This window comes from Littorina saxatilis, linkage group LG16 (genome assembly GCF_037325665.1).
Source record: "Littorina saxatilis isolate snail1 linkage group LG16, US_GU_Lsax_2.0, whole genome shotgun sequence".
Classification (NCBI taxonomy): Eukaryota; Metazoa; Mollusca; class Gastropoda; order Littorinimorpha; family Littorinidae; genus Littorina; species Littorina saxatilis.
This window is the reverse complement of record NC_090260.1, coordinates 36,582,824-36,599,082: the sequence shown is the minus strand read 5'-3', so window position 1 is coordinate 36,599,082 and position 16,259 is coordinate 36,582,824. Positions and strand designations below refer to the sequence as shown.

The 16,259-nt window shown below is 45.0% G+C and overlaps 1 protein-coding gene across 1 annotated transcript; it reads right to left on the bottom strand.

Annotated features, from left to right (window-relative positions):
- Positions 1-9,425: 9,425 nt before the first annotated feature.
- LOC138949977 (G-protein coupled receptor GRL101-like) lies at positions 9,426-11,347 on the bottom strand. Its single transcript, XM_070321759.1, has one exon. The coding sequence runs from the start codon at positions 11,345-11,347 to the stop codon at positions 9,473-9,475; it is 1,875 nt and encodes a 624-aa protein (XP_070177860.1). The 3' UTR covers positions 9,426-9,472.
- Positions 11,348-16,259: the final 4,912 nt, after the last annotated feature.

The window sequence follows — 16,259 nt, the reverse complement described above, 5'->3', positions numbered from 1 at the left end:
ATAAACTTGGTTGTTAACACATGAGTATTACACTCAGCTGAGTTTTCACAACATGCAAGATCGAGCAAGGCTCTGAATAATACTGACAGGTGAGCTTCCTATAATGTTTTCTTGCCTCTACTTATTCCTGGTTCGTAGGCAAAACCTAAGCCTTTGACCTTTAACAAGGCCACATCTCTACTGTTATCACCTAATCCTATGACGAGGTTCTCAGAAGTAGACAACAGGACCTGACAATAAGAGGCCGCCCATAAATAACACTGGCTCTAGTCAGGTTCATACAAGGGATACAATGTTTATCATTCCATATTATGGAAAATATACCATATTTGCTAAACGGATGTTGTTACAACACACAATTAACTCTGCCTCCTAGGCGGAGCGGCTACTCTCATGAGAAAGTACTGGATAAACTCTTGGCACAACCATGCCGTTATCGGTATGAGGGGGAGTTAAGTCATTTTGACATGTATTTATATATAAGTAGACATTATCAAACAGACAATGTCGGGCGCTCTGGGGGATTTCCTCCAGAAGGCACAGGACAGACTTCCTTTTTGCCCTGATAACTCCCAGGATCATTGCGACAGCTTATGACAGACCCTCCAGCTGTCAGGCAAGACGTCCACTGGGCGAAACATGAGTAGAATCTCCCTGAAGGGGCTACAGCCTCACCTGCAACTTCTCTCTTGAGGTGACCCCAAAACACGACTGTTGACAACACGGCTGTTGACAGGACTGGGCCCCTCCCACCACTATCTTTGCCAGGGATCCCCATCATGATGGTGGTTTCAAACATATTGACTACCAGTGTTCAGTGCTACAAACTCTCTGTAGCGATGCATCAGCACCAGAAGCTCCCGCCCCCTTTGGCCTGTCTACCACCTCCTGACGGACTGAGGAAGACATAATGCTTAACGCTCTTGGAACTAGACCAACACTTCACGCCTGACCATATTCAGCAGTGCCCGGCTACACAGAAGTCCGGGAGTGTGAGGAGAATGCCCAGAGCCTCCTAGTTATCTTCATCAACTGGAATGGAGAGCCAATGGGTAGAGGCTACAACCTTCACAGCGGGGAGCCGCCCTACCAGTAACAAGATGGCACCTGCAATCTGCATTCAGATCACCAGTCAAACAGCGGTGGACAGGTATGGTAGTCACATCAGTTTCCATGCATACTGCAAGCTCTCCGGGTCTCTAGATGTCTCCTTCGAATACACAGCCACAGGACGGACACGGCGGACCAAGATAAGAGGAATCAAAGTGTCACGAGACATTTGCCTGAGGAAACTACTCTGAAGATCACTCACACTTGGAGTGGAGCTTGTTCAACAGGGTAACAGGCCCCAAAATCTTGCCATGCCAGCGTCGGGCAACACGGGTGAGCATGGTCTGGCTACATCACAAGGCGGGGAGCTGTTGGAGATAACGCAGGGACGGGGGAAGAAGTGCCCTGAGAACGTCAAGTGCAGAATGCTTTCATGACATGTGGACGGACCCAGCGTAACAACTTGTAAGAGAGGCCCCTTCTTCCCGAATGCCATCTGACACCCGCCTCAGCCAGGTGATGATGATAGAAATGCCAGATTGTACAGTCGACACTCCACAGAAGATGTCCGGCACCCGTTTAAGATCATTGGGCAGGTGCCCCTGAGATGATCAGCAGCTTTTGAATGACAACCTACCCCAGGGTCAGGCAGTCCTTAGGCTACAAAACCTCATGGAGATCATCCTTGGACCAAGTCATGGCAAAACCCTTCAACAGGGACAGCACTCAACCTACGTCATGCTTCAGAGACGGACAGACTTGACTAAAGAGGGAAGGTCTCCCGAGGTGACTCCGCCCGTTTTCTACGGACTATCCAGGAAGGACACTGGGAGATTGTCTGAGGTCTGGCCAGCCTTCCGCACTATGAGATCCATGGGCCATATTTCAAAGATCAAGGAGGACCTCTCAGCCCATGCGGATTAATCCGTCGCGATATAACCTTCGTGGTTGAAAACGACGTTAAACACCAAATAAGGAAAGAAAGAAAAATGCGGATTAATTAGTGCTGCCAGACATCATGGACTGGGTAAAACCATTCGTCCCTCCATCATTGAGTCTAAGTTTCCTGGAACAAGAAGAGCTTCCTCTGCCTATATGGGTATTGGGTACGGCCACAGACACTCTTGGATTGGGAAGGCTCAGCTACCCCTTCCACCCGACCCTTGGATTGGACAAGCTCCGTTTGCCTCCCACAACTGGCGCTCTAAGATCCCTGGAACACAGAGATAAGACCTAGAGGTATTCCTCCACCTAAAGGCATAAAGAGTGAGGCAATACCTCTGACAGTGGGTGAAAGTGTCCATCCCATCCATATGTAGACTCTCAGATGCCTGGTTATTGGGTGAGTATAAGTTGTGTCACTATAAGAGCTTGAGGTAGAGACACAGTGAGATCCTAGCTGGAGCCAGGAATACCACACCAGCCTTTCTCCCTCGCTCAAAGAGCTGGAGGTAGAGACACAGTGAGATCCTAGCTGGAGCCAGGAATACCACACCAGCCTTTCTCCCTCGCTCAAAGAGCTGGAGGTAGAGACACAGTGAGATCCTAGCTGGAGCCAGGAATACTACACCAGCCTATCTCACCCGCTCTCATGCAGTCTACGGCTATGTGTTGTTTTTGGGTGAGAAACATGGCAACTCGGGTGCTGACTAAGACCTTTGTCAAGTCAGAACTATGCATCAGACCAAGAGAGTACACCTCCTGCCTCAGGCAGGGGCCTGAGAACAACTCTGCATAGTCACCCTAGAGCTCAACTCCACAAACAGCTGAAGTGCCCCAGAACTCACAAAGCTATGCTGTTCAGACAACGCAACACTTGCCACCCACAGCCACGCCTACTAAAAATCCAGATATAGACTTGGGTGATCCAGGCAGAAGTACTACTGAGATCACAAAATAGACCTCTTTGCGAGTTCAACTACCAGGGGGCAGAACTATGCATCAGCCCAAGATAGTGCACCTCCGGCCATAGGCCTGAGAACATCACTGCATAGTCGTCCAAGAACTTATGAGCTCTACAGAAATCTGGAGTGTCCCAGAACCCACAAAACCTATACTGGGCAGACAACCCAGCAGTTGACACCTACAACCATGTTTTACAGAAAACCTAGATCAAGGACCTGGCTGATCAAGCCAGAAGACGGTCCTGCTGAAATCACAAATGGGACCTCTCAGTGAGTTGCATGCTAGGCATGGCACCCTCTTGAGTAAGAGGAGAGCGGTCATTCAGCCAATAAGGGCTCAGAGATGCCCATGGTTACTGGGGACGCCCTCACGCTATAAGTGTGGAATTTCAAAGTAATAAGCAGGTTTTCCCCTTGGGTAAAGGCAATACAGCTGGCTGTCTTTCACTGGCTATTCTAGGACAAATGGTACCTATAACCATTAAGGGTAGGCTTATAGCCCCCACATGCGTTGAGACAGGCACAGGAAAGGTGCAGACAGTGACCGTACTGCTGAGCGCACTTGCGCTTACTTCCTGTCACGCAGGAGGGACAGCTAAGTCAGCCTGAATTTACACTGGTATCTGTGCCTACCATCCTCATTAGAGAGGTAAATTCAGAGAGGATATATATATATTCATTCATGCGACTGGCACAATTGTTTGCCATGGAAAGTGGTGCCTCAGACCAGAATTCTACAGGATTTCTGAAAACTCTGTCAATCTCCCTTAAATGGAGGATCAGTCGCAGAGACGCACCTTGGTGATAAGTTCAAGGTATTAGAGGAATTGTTATCTCTGACCATTCCTCATCTTTTAGGTCGTTCACCTGATCCGCCTGCAGAACTTTACGTTGCTGGGGAGTTGGGTCGCTCAAGGCGCATATGGCAAGTCATAACCATAACCCAACATTGATAACAAGAGGCGAAGCCATCAAGGCTCACGTAAGAAATCGACAAACAGTAACACAAACTCAATCACTCCGTCACACACACACACACACACACACACACACACACACACACACACACACACACACACACACACACACACACACACACACACACACACACACACACACACACAGAAAGAGCATAGGTGAAACTGTGCAAGAAAGCGAGACACTAGATCTAGATCTGTCTGTCTGCATGTAGCCTACTTACAAGGACACTCGACTGCCAACTAGTCTCGGCGCGCTCAAAATAATAATGACCGAGACTGTCAGTACTTCCTTCGCGTGACGTCTAACCCTCTTACGTCATAATGTGCGTCAATGTAATGTGACGTCTTCAAATGTTAGAGTTTCTACCACAGACATACACACGCACAGACGCACGCACGCACGCACGCACGCACAGACAGACAAAGTTACGATCGCATAGGCTACACTTACGTGAGCCAAAAACAAAGTGATCAGAGGAATAGTAACGACCATCGAGTAGAAACCAGCTCTACATTGACAGGTGGGACTTTCTTTCGATTGTCCCTTTCTGGAGCAAGTTGACACAGTGGCAACAATGCAACTTGACACTCGCCCGACTCAGGATTTCTTGCTTCTCAGTCCGATGATCTATCCTTTTCTTCCCCCGATTTTACAGGGGGGATTCCGGACAAATGGGCTGAGTCGGGTGAGGTGACACTAGATTACCGATCGAAAGTCAACCCTCCAGCCTGTTATCTATTCTCCTATTAGTTAAATTGAGGTGATGTATTCGAAAGAAATATGTATTTTTTACAAGTAAAATGACTATTTCTAAGAATACTCACCTCAATTTAACCAGAGACCCTCCCACCAACCCCGCTATTGATTTAATAGCTTCGAATTGAAACTCGGGATTATGGGCATTGGCACATGCGCAGAGAGGTACTACCGACAAGGGGAGACTACTCCCCTAAATGGTATACCGACGGAAATCTAGAGTTAGCGACCTTGTTTACAGTCCAGTACTGGTAACATAGGACGCTTCTCAGTCTAGCACTCGTAAGTAAGGTAACTCCTATTAGTTAAATTGAGGTGAGTATTCTTAGAAATAGTCATTTTACTTGTAAAAAATACATTTTTTCCTCTCACACAGCCGGTGTAGCACGAGCAAATTACTCCCCACGACAGTTTTACTCCGAGTATAAATTTCGTACGAAAATGTTATTCCCCTGACGCCAAACGTCCTTGCCTTTAGTCAGTCCCGGGAAAAGGAGTAGGGTGGAGGAAGGGGTGAAGGGAGGGGTAGCGCGACATTTCGTTAGCTCGACATCCCTTTTTGGCGACATTCCACTAGCGCGACATTTCGTTAGCTCGACATTCCTTTTTGGCGACATTCCACAAGCGACATTGCGTTAGCGACACTCCACTGGTGCAACATCCCATTTTAGCGACATTCAAGAAGCGCGACATTCCACTAGCGCGACATTCCGTTTGCGCGATATCCCATTTTAGCAACATCCAATTTTGGCGACATCCCATTTTAGCGACATTCCGGAAGAGCAAAATTCCACTATCGCGTGTGTGTTTAAATGAACACGTCGTGCAAGAAGAAGGTTCACCGCGAGATTTTCACTCGGAGTACAATTTTGTGGAGTAAAATCTTCGTGGCGGGAGTACTTTTTTTATTCCCTGGGGAGTTCTTTGCTCGTAGGACAGGTGTACTCGGAGTAAAAATTGCGTAACGAGATTTTTACTTGGGAGTACATTTTTCGTGGAATACTTTTTACGTATTGCACCGGTAATCGTAGGGGAAGGGCTCCTAATATGGACCACATTTTGTTTCATGCCGATAACTAGCTTGTTTTCTTGCGAAGAAGTTTCATTTTGTGTTTGGTAGTCCTTCTCTCTTTGTATATATATACCGGGCTAGTGAATTTTCTGGCGGGCTAGTGACATATGAAGTGACTCGCCTTGTAGCCTGAGTTTGTGCACAAAGAATCCTTCTTTATCATGTATTATCGGCATGAACATTTCTCAAGTCGATTACAGTATGGTGTTCGTGGGATACCTCCAGCTTCGCTGGGATTAATCATCTACAATCACCATTTGAAAATTGTTAAGTGTTTTAAAACAACTAAGGACACACAGTTAAGATGGTTCCAGACCAGATTGCTTCACCGCATTCTTGGTGTTGCTAGCCGGTTATTTGTTCAAAAGATTCTTGACAGTCCCCTTTGTGCCTTTTGTAAAATTGAAAATGAAACAATTTCCCATATATTTTGGTACTGCCCGCTTAGTCGGAAATTTTGTACGGATTTGGAAGATTTGTTAAACAGAAGTGGTATTTACGGCGCAAATGTTCTTTTTACAGAAGAATTTATTTTGTTTGGGTGTATGAACAATGTTAAGGTAGATGTGGTTTTGGATTTTATCATTTTGTTTGCAAAGTTTTATATCTATAAGAGTAAGTTACAAGAGACAAGGCCACTGTTAGAAATATTTTTAAGAAATTTGAAATACAGATTTGAAATAGAAAAATAATTATTCCAGTTTCAATTCTGGTAACATTACCAAATTTGTAGAATTATGGTCCCCATAGGAAGAGTTGGTTAGGTAGTACGCTAGGTTGTGCAGAGATGTGATGATTTGTGTATATATATGTGTTTTTGTTTTGATTTTTGTTTGTTTGTTTGTTTGTTTTTTGTTTGACGGTATTATTAACTGACTGTATTATTATTAAGCAGGTAATACGTCCATAATGTCAAGTATTGTAATCTGCATGTTATATTAAGCTCCGGCCTTACTTGTAGGCGAACAGTATGTTATATGTCCGTCTGTCTGTTATGTCCTAATGTTGTATATATATAGATATATGTCTTGTATACTTGCCATTTACATATTTATTATAAATGTTGATGGATGAATGATGATACATTGCAGACGGATGCATGTTATTGATTAAAAGCCCCACAATGATGTGCTTGGCAAAGAAAAAAAGAAGACTTCTTTATCACGTATTATCGGCATGAACATTTCTCAAGTCGATTACAGTATGGTGTTCGTGTGATACCTCCAGCTTCGCTGGGATTAATCATCTACAATCACCATTTGAACATTGTTAAACTCCCAAGCTGCAATCCCATAGCTTGGACCGCGTTCAAGGTTGTTTGACAAAAATGTCAATGATCTTGATAAGGTCGAGACAGTGCCTCCTCAGATTTTTAAAAGCCGAATAAGAAGTCATCAAGATATTTCTGTAAAAAATAGAAAAAAAATTTGAATTGTCTTGGAAACACTCACATGTAAAGTTAAGATCTGTATCGTAGTTTTCAGCGCATTGCTACACACACATACACACACACACACACACACACACACACACACACACACACACATATGCGTACACACATGCGCGCACACACACATACACACACACACATCACCTCATCTGGATTCCCAGTCCACCGCAATACATTTGGTCAACATTGACTAAACGTTAAAGCAACCGCCACAGCAACAGCAACCACAACAAGGATAGATTACTTGCTTGAATAAAACAGCCAATAACTTACAGCCAAGGCTTTGTTGCAGAAGATATACTTTTGGATAAAACAAAAAACAGAAAATCTTTTCAAATAACAAGTTTCAGGCAAGCTTGAAAATCAAAGATACTCCGAGAGAAGTGGAGCACCCTACAGGATATATATCTAGCACTATTATTACTAACGTGAATCTAGAGAGGTGTTCACGGAGGTATTTATTCAGCTTTTATCACTAATTTGAGCCAAGAATAGTTTTCATAAATATATTGCCCTAGCTTTTATTACTAATTTGAGCCAAGAAAAGTTTCAATAAATATATTGCCCTAGTTTTTATCACTAACTTGAGCCAAGAAGAGTTTTAATAAATATATTGCCCTAGCTTTTATCACTAACTTGAGCCAAGAAGAGTTTCAATAATATATTGCTCTAGCTTTTATTACTAACTTGAGCCAAGAAGAGTTTCAATAATATATTGCCCTAGCTTTTATCACTAACTTGAGCCAAGAAGAGTTTCAATAATATATATCCCTAGCTTTTATCACTAACTTGAGCCAAGAAGAGTTTCAATAATATATTGCCCGAGCTTTTAGCACTAATTTGAGCCAAGAAGAGTTTCAATAATATATTTAATAATATATTGCCCTAGCTTTTATCACTAACTTCAGCCAAGAAGAGTTTCAATAAATATACTGCCCTAGCTTGTATCACTAACTCGAGCCAAGAGGAGTTTTTATGCAGACATTGCTCGAACTTGTATCACTGACCTGAGACAAAAGGAATTTTAAAGAAGGTTCTGGTCTGATTTGTTTTCACTGATCCCAACAAGAGGAATTTTCATAAAAGTAAGGCTTTTGCTTTAAAGGCACACTCAGCTTCCCGTAAACCATCACAGACACTGTCAGGCTTTTACACACAGTACGCCTCCCGTAAACCATCACAGACACTGTCAGGCTTTTACACACAGTAAGCCTCCCGTAAACCATCACAGATACTGTCAGGCTTTTACACACAGTAAGCCTCCCGTAAACCATCACAGATACTGTCAGGCTTTTACACACAGTAAGCCTCCCGTAAACCATCACAGATACTGTCAGGTTTTTACACACAGTAAGCCTCCCGTAAACCATCACAGATACTGTCAGGTTTTTACACACAGTAAGCCTCCCGTAAACCACCACAGATACTGTCAGGCTTTTACACACAGTACGCCTCCCGTAAACCATCACAAATACTGTCAGGCCTTTACACACAGTACAAACACCCTTTCGTTTAAACACTCACCGCTTGAGAACATCCTAGATGCCCTCCGTAAAGAGCGAGCAATTTTCAAAGAATTATATTTGCGTGGCCAGCCGAACTTTCTGTCTAGACGTAACTTTTAAAACCTAAATGATAAATTGACAGCTTGTTACAAAAACATTCTTCAATCATAAAGAATTATTTTTTCACCAAGATAAGATCAGTACAACTCGAAGTTTTGAAAGTTTTAAAAAAGGTAGCCCGGAAGCGTGTCCCGCAAAACGTGTTTAGCAGACGAATGTTCTGCATGTCGCCAGTTTCTTTGAACGGTCAACCGCCACCGCTCAGTTCGTGTGACTCGCAGCCGTTTGTTGCGGTTTCGATTCAGAGATACACAATAACGTGCTATTGCAGATACAGCGAGTCGCATTGAAATCACAAACTGACTACTAAATTTTGAAAAAAAGGAAAGTGGATCACACGGGTTCACGATGGCTCAGGGGTTAGATAAACCACGAAAACAGGTGTGTGGTTTACGCGAGCTAAATAGCCATTCAAGCGAACTGTGTCGTTTAATGTTTTTAAATAGTATTGCAAATGTGTTCGATAAGGTTAGAACTGCTTTTCTTTTATGAGAAGATTTAAATCGTTCTGTAAACCATTTGAGACAGACTTGGGCTTTAATCAAGGGAGGAGCAGATTTCGTGAAGGCGTTGCTCTAGGTTTTAGCACTATGCTCAGCCAACAGGAGCTATCCTCAAGTTCTGTATCACTACTCTAGCTTTTGGCGCTAAGCTGCGACAGGATCAGCTTCCTCAGTCGCTCTTCACGGGCAAGCCTCCTGCGCTCCAACAGCACGTTGACCGTGTAGAGGAAAGGGTTGAGCGCCGAGTTGAGCGGCAGCACCAAGAGCGCCATGGCCACGTTGACCTCACCAGGGATTGGAACCCCGCGAGACGCCAGCAGACCCAGCAGCCCGATAGGGAACCAGCACAAGAAGTCCGACATGGCCACAGCCACCAGGCGTCGCGCGATGGTCAGATCCTGAGTTTTCCTCGTGGTGCTGGTGGCGGCCGCAGACATGGCGTTGGCTTGCACTGACCAGTAGATGACCAGCTGCCCGCAGCAGACGAAAAGGAAGAGCACAAAGTTGAGGACGATAACGATGCCGAAGGAGTACCAACTACCTGCAAATTCCTTTTGTGTGATTGGCAGTGGGACGCAAATGCTGGAGACAACGTAGAATCGCCAGTGTGACGTCATAGGCAGCAGTGGGACGGCCGCCAGTATCACACCTGCCAGCCAAGCCATGCATGACGCCAGGTGCGCTGACCTGAGACCAAAGTGTATCCTACTTAGGGGGAATTGCAGTACCAGGAAGCGGTCCAGAGTGATGAGGCACATGATGAAGGCGGACACCTCGCTGGACAGCAGCGACAGGAAGCCCGCCACTTTACACGCAGAGCTGTTTCTCCACCATATGTCGTTCCACAGGTACCTGCCCTTGTACGTCCGGTCAGCCACCCCGAGGAATATCAGGTACACCCCCATAAGAAAGTCAGACAGAGACAGGTGCGTCACGAAAACTCCAAACCCGAGCTTGCTTTTGCTCTTACTCACAAACAGTCGGAAGACAAAACTACAGCCGTTTCCAATCAGGGTCACAACAGCGATGACAAATGTCACTGCGCTGTAGGCTTCAGAGCCCAGCAAGTCGTCACAGGATGAGACCTCCTCGAAGGGCGCGGTACACTTGTGAACGTTGAAGTCTGTAGGCAGCAGGGCGGGACAGCACAGCCTGAAGGAGTCCGCGTACACAGCCTGCAGTGACCTCAGACCCTGAAACATCACCTGGGGCAGGTGGCTCACGGGACAGCCGCGCAGGTCAACGACACGCAGCTCCTTCAGCTGCTGGAAACCGTCATCGAGGACTCGCTCTACCTGGCTGCCAGAGAGGTTGAGGTGCCGTAGTCCAGGGAAGGAGGTCAACACAGAGGCGTTAAGCCGTGGCATGAATACATCAGACAGGTCCAGCTCTGACAGGCGATCGTGTCGTCCCTGACCGCTGTCCAATACTCGTAAGAACACGTTGCCTGACAAGACCACCTTCCTCACCTGGGGCACTCCGTCCAACACCAAACTGTTCAGTGACGTCAGGTTGTTTCGACTGAGGTCAAGATCAAGGAGGTTTGGCAGAGCCAGACCGTCCAGGCTGGAAAGACCACACTCTGCCAGACTCAGGAAGATCAGAAGAGGAGACCCTTTGACGTCAGAGGGGGTGAGTCCACTGCCCGCGGCGTCCAGATAGCGAAGCCCTTCATACTCCCCCACAGCAAACCTCTGCCCGCAGTAAAAGGCCAGTCCCCGACAGACACAGTTTGGCGGGCAGCTCAAGTCACACAACAGCTCGTCGTCATGCAGCGGGCACTGAGGGGCGCCGTCACACACGCTGCGGGGATGCAGGCAGACAGCGGACCCCCTGCAGCGATAAAACCCCGGGCACGTAATCCTGTCACAGGCAGTTTCATCCTCGTGATGCACGCAGTCAAACACACCGTTACAACGGAAATACACCGGCAAGCAGTTCCCGTTATTCGGACACCGAACGTGTGTTTCTGGGCAGAACTTCACACCACCTGTATCTGCACGCATTGCACTCAGAATAAATCTGGAGCCAGCGACATTCAGAAAAACAGGAAGAATTGGATATGTATACTTTGGTCCGTCATAAACGGACCAAAATTGCAGATAGTTAAACCTATATGTGCATCCCAGCTCATCCGCTTGGGACGAAGACGAGCAGTCATCCCATCCGTTGCAGACTTTGTCTCGTGGTATGCACTGAGAAGACAGAATGAAGAAACAACGTCAGTTGCAAGAGAGCTGATCAAACAACAATAACAACAACAATAACAGCACTTTATTGTCCATTAAAATATTACATGCAAATGGAAAATTTTCTTCGGCACACCCTGCCTGCATGTAAACGATTATAACAACAATTGTCAGTAAGTACTGGTGTCACATGACTGATGTGAACCAGTTGATTAGCTAATGGCGATGCGCTAAAACTGTTAGCGCACTCTTGGAGTGCGCTAACTTTTCCACAGAGCGTATTCTTCCGCCCTTTGCCTAAGCAAGACTGTGCTCTCATCCTCAGAATTAATTAATGACATGTAGCTTATATTCTCCACAATACCAAATGACCATAAATTCCCTGCTTCTCAATTAAAGCAGAAGTGGGTTTTTTTCTGACAGATTGCATGTGCCTGTGCCACAGTGCCACTGATCTAAAAATAGAAGCCGCTGTGTTTCATCTAATTTTCGCCGACTTGCATAGATTCTTCTCATATGCCGTGTTAGTGGCATGTAGCTTATCATCCACATTACCAAATGATGAGTTAGTATAAAATTCCCACCCGCTAGCAGAAAACACAAGTGTTATTCCGATAACGTACCAGCTAGACCAGTTTGGAAGACTGACTCGATCGACTCTTGTCATACGTAGCACTGACTACACTGAAATACGACTGCATCAGTTCAGTAAATGAATGGTTTCCGAATTATTATTTCAAGGCAAGAACAATCGTAATCGAAAACGTGTAGGGTTCAGAACGTTCTTACCATATATAAGACTTATTACCAGCCTGCCTCGTGCGTGCAGACTCAGTGCAGACTGCAGTGGTTTGATTGCCCTAGCAGACGACATAAACCCCGCTCAGCAAATTAACATGTTGGGCAAATGTGAACGAAAAAACGATAGGGATATAATACGTGTAGGGTTCAGAACATTCTTACCGTTCAAATTTAGTACCAGACTCCCCGATGAGTGAAGATACCACACGAGAAACATGCCACATTTATTTTGAAAATGTGCCGCTTTCCGTCGACCTTGGCAAGGGGCAATACTCTGCACAGTCAATCTGTCGAAGCTCGATGAAGGTTTCGAATCGCAAATTAAGAGCACAGTCCTTTCTCCGAGTTTAAATGAGGTCTCTATGAAAGATCATCACTTTTTAGCTTAACGCTACACTGGAATTTACCAACAGAAATTAAAACAAGAGTTTGCGTGTGACGAAAGCACGACACACTTGAGACAGCCCACACAAAAGTAGATCCAGTGACACAAACCTGACCACACAGTTACGCCTATCCAAATGCGCGTTGCAAAATGTGCGTTTTGAATCTTCTTTTTTTCTCTGGCGGTACTGACAATATCGTTATTGAAACAATCCCAGTGCACTAAGGGATTTATAGAGCAAATCTCGAAAATAATTATTGAACTCAGCGCTATGCGCTTCGTTCAATAATGAATTTTCTCGATTTGCTCTATAAATCCCTTAGTGCACTGGGATGTCTCAATAACTTAAATTGTATAGGACAACACACATAAAACAGGTTCACGTATGTAATAACAAGCACGCCTATCATATTTCCAATAACACTGACCTAAAGTGCTGTACGTGTCATTCAATAAATGTACAGATAAAATCTAAATAAGGTCAAACGTCTGGAATACTATCACAATCAAATATAACATTGCACAATGTTATTTTACCCTCTCATATAACTGGAGAGCAATCACATTACGAATATCACAGATTAGGATTTGTAAACTGCAAAGAACCCTCACTCGAGCAATAGTGTACACTGCTCATAGACGCAATCACACACACAAACAAACACACACACACACACACACACACGCACGCACGTGCGCACGCACGCACACACACACACACACACACACACACACACACACACATCTTCACACATTTTTAGTTTATTTCCCTGCTGACAAGCCTCTCCGTGATGCGAGAAGAAAGTTGAAGAAGAATGTGAACCAAAATAAAAGTATTGTCGCCGACTTGAGTGACCGAGTGAATTTTCAATTGTTGGAGCGGGTAAAAGTACGCCCGAACAGTAACGGAGATGACGTGTTTGGTTTGTTTTTAAATGTTGGCATATTTTCAACGTCAAAAGCACAGTCTTCTTCGTACGATTCTTCTTCTTCTTCGTACGAAAAGCACAGTAAAACTTTACATTTCTTGAATCAAAAAATGATAAGGAATGGAAGAATGTTGATTTTATGAGTCTGGCTGCAAACTTAAAGAATTTGGCTATTTAACGGTTTTCTTCATTTTTAAAGGCATAGAAAGCTGATGAATATACACGCTAATTGCTTTACCCAGAGCTGGAGACAGACTAAATTAAGTTCCCTGCAAAATATTGTGGTCTAGGAGCCCTTAAATGTTGAGATATTTGAATTTTTATTTTGATCTAGATGGTCCTATTTATAGATTTGGCAACACTTGTAACGTTGATGCAAGGGAGCTAACACCGCGGCTTTGTTGACATCCTCACTTTTTCAGAGGCTAGAACAAGCTGTAACGCATGGTGACATATCGTCATTATATGGTCTTATGGTGCGTTTGACATCGATTGTGGGCAAACTACACTTTGTAAACACGGGAGTGCGTTAGTATGCCTTTAAGCACATTTTCAATCAAACTCAACGAAACTATATAATTTTGGATACAAAGATAACACTTTTGTGATTCAAATTCTTCTCCTTTTTAAAGTGAAGAAAACGGCAGTTTTTGAATGAAAATGTCATGAACGAATGTTTAATGTACCAAGCTAACCAATAGTCCGGACCAGAAAAAACCAAATTCCGTCAAATTGATGAAAACAAAAATAGGAGAAAAACGGCACGCCCCCCCCCCCCCCCCCCCCCCCCCCCCCCCCCCAAGGTGTACATCAGTTTTCATAAAAAATCTGTTTGATAGTTTTTGGAGAAATTCTTTGCACAGACACACACATACCCAGGTAGACAAACCCCCCTCGGCCCTCGATAAAACATTCAGTTAATACTTGACTGAATGTAACAATCAGAGAGAGATAGAGAGAGTAATAATTCTTAGTTGCATGCATAATTACTGGTCACCTCAGAGTTTCCGCAATGAAAGGTTCCAGAGGGACAGGGAGGGAAGACACAGAAGTCCTCGTCACTGTTGTCCGAACAATCAGCCCAGTGATCACATACCAAGGTGTACGGTACTTGACCAATCAGATTGCGGCACGTGTACGCAGGAGGAAGTGGCGTCAGAGGTGCTGTACATGACGTAGTCTCGTCACGTGACCAGCACTCACTTTTTAGGTCACACGCCAGAAACTCGTGCGTCACATGCCCTTTTGGACACGTCACTGCTGAAATGCTCAACGTGCTGTTTCCAAGTGTCGGCAACAAGAGCGCCTTTGCAGCTTCAATGGTGACAGACTCTGGCAGGTCTTTTTCGCATATCGCTGCAGCGTAAGAACGTTTGTTGCATTCTGCCAATTTTGTTTCTTGAAGATAATAATAACCACAATGACTAGGTTGTCTTTGGCCGGTAGATGTTTTTGTTCTCGATAGTGTCGGCTTTATTGGAGCCAAGATTCCGTTATGTACAATTGTGTTGTCAGTCCACTGAAAGGCAGATGTGTACCTACACACAGACAACAAACACAACGGTACAGACAGTCAGTTAATACTATTCCATTCATTCTCGGGGAAATAACTCAGTCGGAAGCAGTGCTGGCTCCAACACCAGTTGTCGCAATCGGCGTGGGTTCGATTTCCTCGTTCGACGAGGGATTTATTTCCAAAAGTCAACTTTGTGCAGACTCTCCCCCGTGTGCACACATGCGCGCGATAAAGAATCCAAGTTGACAGCGAAAGTCTCAGGGCTTGGAAACATGAATACACACATGCAGGAAAAAGAAGAGGAAACTGGGTATTGTTGTAATCTATGGCAGCTCGCTCTCCCCACACAGAAAGCAACCGGAATGTCCACGAGGGTTACCTCACAGAACGATATGAAATCTTATTCGTATCCTTATTTTAGGAGGGAGCTCTTAGCCTGATAGGTTATCTAAGCCGCAAAAGTTGTTGAACTCTGACTAAGTGTACCGCAGTGTAACCGTCTGTTCAAAAAGTGGCGGCATTCTGTTCAAAAGCCTGCTATTAATACTAGCAGTTTGTTTGTTTGTTCATGAGCTGAAACTCCCAAGGCTTTTACGCGTATGACCGTCTTTACGTTGCCATTTAGGCAGCCATACGCGGCTTTCGGGGGAAGCCTGCTGGGTATTTTTGTGTTTATATAACCCACCGAACTCTGACATGGATTACAGGATGTTTTCCGTGCGCACTTGGTCATGTGCTTGCGTGAACACACGAAGGGGTATAAGGCACTAGCAGGTCTGCACATTACTTGACCTGGGAGATCGGAAAAATCTCCACCCTTAACCCACCAGGCGCCTGCGGCCGGGATTTGAATTCACGACCTTCCGATTAGGGGGCCGATGTCTTATCCACCTGTAAGCCGCAGCACAGTGTTTGCTTCTTAGTATGCTTTCATTGCGATGTGCACAGCGTTTAGTCGTATCGCGGAAAGGAAGGGCAACAGCAACTCATTTATGGCATTCCGTTTGTCAAATAATGATTTGGATACTGTTTCATGTTTTTTTCACCAGTTTTAGCTCGTTGCTCGTCGTGGCCCTTTCTGTGCCTGCGCAAGCAGTT